This window comes from Astatotilapia calliptera, chromosome 11 (assembly GCF_964374335.1).
Source record: "Astatotilapia calliptera chromosome 11, fAstCal68.1, whole genome shotgun sequence".
Taxonomy (NCBI): domain Eukaryota; kingdom Metazoa; phylum Chordata; class Actinopteri; order Cichliformes; family Cichlidae; genus Astatotilapia; species Astatotilapia calliptera.
In genome coordinates, this window is record NC_137432.1 from 22,262,034 (window position 1) to 22,268,033 (window position 6,000).

At 46.0% G+C, this 6,000-nt stretch overlaps 1 protein-coding gene across 2 annotated transcripts; it reads left to right on the forward strand.

Annotated features, from left to right (window-relative positions):
* Positions 1 to 406: 406 nt before the first annotated feature.
* On the forward strand, positions 407 to 5,550 carry osgin2 (oxidative stress induced growth inhibitor family member 2). 2 transcript variants are annotated; one of them, XM_026184058.2, is made up of 6 exons: positions 407 to 542; positions 2,949 to 3,041; positions 3,511 to 3,647; positions 3,756 to 3,947; positions 4,036 to 4,127; positions 4,223 to 5,550. In XM_026184058.2, exons 2-6 carry the CDS (start codon positions 2,975 to 2,977, stop codon positions 5,403 to 5,405), a joined length of 1,671 nt encoding a protein of 556 aa, XP_026039843.2. In that variant the 5' UTR covers positions 407 to 542; positions 2,949 to 2,974; the 3' UTR covers positions 5,406 to 5,550. The 2 variants fall into 2 exon arrangements, with proteins under 2 accessions (XP_026039843.2, XP_026039842.2); XM_026184057.2 differs by having other exon boundaries at positions 478 to 747.
* Positions 5,551 to 6,000: the final 450 nt, after the last annotated feature.

Sequence of the window (6,000 nt, forward strand, 5' to 3'; positions counted from 1 at the left end):
ACTGAAAATAGGTGTGTCACAACCTAAAACGCACACAGGCTGTATTGTCCAGAAATCTGGCAACTATGACCTACAGCACTGAATATTACCTTTAAAACTTCAAGAAAATGCAAGTTTCTAACCAAAACCATTCTCAATAAAAAAAATTCAAATTGTAAAAGCCAGATTTGATATTTAAGTCCTTAAATAATAAAGGCAGACCATAATATGCAGCTGTAGCAGGGATCACTGTCTGTCCTACATTTGAGCAGTGCACGTCTTATAAATAAAACTGTTCTCTCAGGTAAGCCCACCTAGCGGGCAGCAGTGTCGGCGGAGCTGCGAGGATGCTGAGAGAGATGCTCTGATCTTCCAGCTCTCCCCCGTGAGCGCGCTCGCGCGCGGCGGTGCAGAGATGCGCATGTGACGACGAAAACGAAGACGCAGTTTCTCTCTTTCACACTCTGCCACCAAGGCACACAGAAGATCTCCCCCCTCAGTGGACATTTGCACATCGATCAGATCTGCATACACCAAGTCTGCTCGGATTTAACCTCGCGGAGGTAAGGCTGTGTGTGTGCGTGCCTGTTCGTGTGTGTGTGTGTGTGTGTGATGACGAAAGAGAGGTTGGCTTATTATCTCTCACAAGACCCCAGACAGCTGGGTAGGTCCTCCCACCGGTGTCTGGCTATTTATACGATTTGAAACGCTGCCGTGGGTCGTGATAACTGGACGAGACCGGGAGATACTGACACACATCACAGCTCGGTAAGAGATCCTGTTACTGAGTGATGCGGGTGGCCGCATGTGTATGTTTGACCTAAATTATGCAATAATGGTGTAATAGCGGCTGTAGCATGTGCTCGTTGAGATTCAGTGGACGCAGGCTTCCCGGAGTCAGCGGTGTAGTGGAAGATATAAGGCTGCTGGTCCATGAGGATGGTGTTTGCGATCGGGTACCAGACTGCTGCATCATTCTTTCCATCCTTTAGCGCGTGCTGCAGCATCATCCCCGGATACCGTGTATAACCAGCCCGGCCCTGTTTTGAATTTGATCTAATTTTCTTAAGTGAGATGCAGACTGGTCCGTGCAAAATGATCTCAAGTTGCAAAGAGGAGGGTGTAGTTAAACCTGCTGTGAGACGTAGTGTACACATAAGGGTTTATACACACTAATATTTCTTAGCATGCTTTTCATTCCATTCCTGTGAAGCTGTAAAGGCTTAACACAAAGTTTCAGTTGTTTGTGGTAGGTAGCTAACAGTACATCGTGCACCATGTTCTAGAAAAGTATGGTGCGTCCTACACGCTGGCAAACGCGCACACGTAGGCGCGTACACGGGCTGGAAGAGAGTAAAACAAACCCCAAAAGGATGAAGCGCACTAACACCTGGGGCGTATTATTATTATCGTCACGTTTAAACTATGGATGTTGGTCTGTTCTGTGTTAAGGACTTGTGCTGTCGAAGTTTCACTGAACTTAAAACGGCGTTTTTGGATTATCCGAACTGGGGTTTTTTGTTTGTTTGTTTGTTTGTTTGTTTGTTTGTTTGTTTGTTTTTGCGCACTGAATGACATTATATCTGATCACAAAGATACAGTAAATGCAGCCCACAGATCTAGCTCCATGATTTGCTCATGATGCATCATGTGCTGCTGTGGCATCATGTAGAAATTATAGAGCACAGGTGCTCTGTGAGCCCTTGGAAGTGGCTTTTTACATTTTTTTTGTCCAGTTTTATTTGTTATCTGTTGATAAAATCAAACATAAATCCACTGTGGGATAACATAAGCACTGGTTTGTGCGTGAAATTTCAAACAAAAGAAAACAACTGCACACACGGGTGTTTTTGTTTTGTCAGATCAACCAGAGGCCTGAACAGTATCAGTCTGCCAACTGGGGGCATGGATACGGTATGCAATGTGTGGAATCCCGTTGCTTTTATTGAAGAGGGTAAATAAGCCGACAACCAAAGACAACTGGTTGGTCTATAGACACGGGTCAGACAGGGGGGAGGGAGAGAGGGGGAGACTGGACTTGAGTCAGATTGTATGGGCGGCGGGGAGTTTTAAGGGACATGTGCCAGACTTTTGGGATGTACAAAGGCAGTGTGGGCACTGTTTTGGTTGGTATGAAAGTGGGGCAAGTGGGCACTGGTTTGCTGTAGCCGTTGGGTAATGTTTTGGCGGGAGTGAGCGTGAGTGTGTATATTGGGGTGGAGGTGGGGGGGCTATGAGAGGAGCGGGTGTTCTGATGATTTGATCTGTCAGCATGCCAGGACCACATTCTCATCCTGCTGCCATTGAAAGGGGCGGTAAAGACATAAACAGGCCCAGTGGGATTAGGGCCCACTCGGAGGAGTGATCAGGGGGGATTTGCTGCCCGGCGGGCACACAATGGCACTGTCGCGTAACACACAAACACACAGTACACATGCTCAACGGCTACATTTCACAACAGACCCAGGCCTACATAAATCTGATTAGAAGTCCCTTTTGTCTGGAAAGCAGTGCCGGGGTTAACAGAGGCTAGCTCTGCCCCGGGCCATGTGCGGTAGGACGTGGGGTTTGTGGACACGGCGGGACGGCAATGAGAAAAACTGGGGGCATGCTGTGTTGTGGCGGGGTGTTTCCACGTGTGTGAAGCCCCAGACAGACAGGGAGGGCCATAGCTGTGCGTGAAAGCACAATAACAGGATGAATAAAGCCCCCCCCCCCAGTGTGTGTTTCTGAGTCAGCTGATGATGGTCGACGGAGACAGGATCTAAGCTAACATAAGACAACAACAACTCTGACAGACAAAAAGACAGTATGCTGGTTTGAACCTGTTCAAATAATTTGACCCAGAAGCATGGAAACAGTGGGACAAAGAACAAATGAGGCTCTGCTTTTAGTTCACTACTGAATGGACGCAGCTACAGAAATTTCTAGAACTTTCTTCACATTTCTGTTATTCCTGTCCTCCTCAGTGCCGGCTCTGGCCCAGGCTGCAGCCATGCCTCTCCTGGAAGAGACCACTCTGCCACAAGAGCACCCACCCACCGTCCCTGTGGTCATCATAGGTAAACTTTTTGCCTGACCTTTCACTGGTTTAACATAACTAATACATCCTTCAATCATGCACACATTTTAAGGCACAAATCAATAGTTGGGAAAATCAGGACAAGATGCTCTTCACAGAAGACAAAAAAGAGAATAGGGAGGTCCTGTGTGAGGATCATTCCTTTTTTGTAAACGCAGCAAGATGAAAAACTCAAGCAATATAGTTGTTTTTTGTATGATAAGTATTGCTGGAGCTTTAACCTCTTCACATGTACTTTGAACCACTGAGTAGGCACAATAAGAAAGGTTTTGTGGCCAGTTCATCTATTTCTGTGTCATGTGCACCTTCTTCCATAAACATCAAGATGTTCATTGCAGGTTTGAAAACTGCTTAAAAAGCACACATTTCAACCTAACATGTATTATACATCACCTTGTGCCTCTTTGCAATGCTATCCTGTAATTTCCCAAATGTGGATTTATGTTTAGGCAACGGGCCATCGGGTATTTGTTTGTCCTACCTGCTGAGTGGATACAAGCCGTACTTAGACCCAGCAACTGTCCACCCAAACCCAATATTATACAGGAAACTACAGGACACCAAGCATCTACCCATTACCGAACAGGTAAAAAAACAAAGCAACTACCAATCCTTGCTTATTTAAAAATGGCCAAAGTCAGTCTGGTACCTCATAGGCATGACTTTCCTCATTTATATATTTATTTTTTTACAGGATCTGGAATATCTGAGTGAAGGTCTTGAGGGGAGGTCAAGTAATCCGGTGGCTGTGCTTTTCGACACACTCCTGCATCCTAATGCTGACTTTGGCTACAAATTCCCTTCTGTCCTTCAGTGGAGGAGGGACAAGCAGCAACACATCCCACATCTGGTTCTGGGCAGGGGAACACCTGGGGGTGCTTGGCATGTAAGTAACAAACTTTGATCTTGATTTAAAGTCAGCCATTTTGTTTTCACCTGTATAATCTATGGCGTTCCCTCTCTCATCGCTTCAGGCAATGGAAGGCTCCATGCTGACTATTAGTCTTGGCATCTGGATGGAGCTCCCCGGGGTCAACTACAAAGACTTGACCAACGGGAAACGCAGGTAATGACAGAGGAGAAGGTTTACAGCAACGATATGGCTCAAGCTTCAGTTCGGTTCTGTACTATTGCTCCTCTTTGTATCTGTTGTTGCTCTAGGGATGTAACCAGTGACAGAGCCACACCAGAGGAGATCTCATCCTATTACTGTAACTATGTAAAGCTAAAGGGTCTTCAAAAGAACTTTGTTGACAACACCTACGTGACCTCCATCCAGAAACTCTACCGGGGGCATGAGGGAAAAGGTCTTGAAAACGGTCACACTCATCAAGGAGATGGAGGGGTGGGAGATGGAGTGAATGAGAGCTTTGAGGGAAATGGAAAAGTGTGCGTAATGAGTGGAGGAGGGGGGGCTCTCTGGGAAGTAAGGGGATACCAGCAGGTGCAGAACGACACTCACGTCCCTTTCTGCCTGTTTGCTGAAAATGTAGTCCTGGCCACCGGTGCTTCCGACTCACCAGTTCGACTGGGTGTAGAGGGGGAGGATCTGCCTTTTGTGTCCCACAGTATCTCAGACCTAGGCTTGGCAGTTAGCCAGAGGAAACTGGATAAGAACTCCGATCCCGTTCTAATCGTGGGTGCTGGTTTAAGCGCTGCCGATGCAGTTCTGTGTGCTTGCAACAGCAACATTCGAGTGTTGCATGTTTTTCGCAAGAGAATTGACGACTCAGGCCTCATCTTTAAGCAGCTTCCCAAGACACTGTACCCAGAGTACCACAAAGTCTACAACATGATGTGCTCTCAGGCTTACACAAACGTGGCTCCCTCTTCTGTTTCTAACAGACCCCAGGCAGTTAGTATTGCCTCTTCAGTATGTGCCAAGATGTGCCCAAAGCCTCAGCTTGCTGCGGGTAATGTGGCTGGTAACGCTAGTATCAACCTGTTTCCTGACTACACCAGTTTCCCCGAACACTGTGTGGTGTCCTTCCAGTCTGACATGAAGTGTTTGCTGCAGGGAAACAACTCCCTCAAGGCATTCAAGATCTCCATGGTCCTGGTTCTGATTGGGACCAACCCAGACTTATTTTTCTTGAAGGGGCAAGGCCAGTACCTGGGTCAGGATCCAACAAGACCCATCTCCTGCAAGCAAAATCCAATAGATATCGACCCCTACACTTTCGAGTGCACCAAGGAGCCAGGTCTGTTTGCCATGGGGCCACTGGTGGGTGACAACTTTGTTCGCTTTTTGAAGGGTGGCGCGTTAGGCATCGCCTCCTGTCTGCTGAAGAGACTCAAGAAGAAAGGGAAGCTCATCAGCAACGGAGGAAACAACATAATGTGAAAACACGATGAGGAAAAGAGTTTGACACGTTGATCTTAGGGCACACATTTCAAACCCTTTTACCATGATATAAAAGGTGAGGAGAAACTTTTAATATATTTTCTTCATTAATGCAGTGTTTTCTCATCAAAGCTAAAGCATTTTTACAACTTTTTAAGACCAAAAAAAGACAATGGTTGTACTTTAATTTGTTTCTAACGAAACAAAAGACAACTTTCAAGAGTCTTTTCTGACTTCATGTGAAGTCCCCATATGTCCAAGCTACTGTGTGCCAACGTTTTCTAGTCAGTCTGTAACCTCATAACTGAACAGGACCTTACACTCATCAGGGTTATTTATTCATTCACCATGTGTCTTCAATTCATCTACTAACAATGCTTAACTCGATGTTGTATCATGCTTTAAATCTTTTTTTAGCTTAGCTTGTAGGGAAAACTAAAAAATAAAGGACACTTGTTAATTCCCATCCAACTTACTGATGTAAGTGATGGTTTTGTGGTCCGACTTACAAAACCTACAAACTGGAATTCAGCCACAAGTAGTGTTTGTTCTATGACATGCTGTAACCCAACAGTTTCATGGCTACAGTCACACT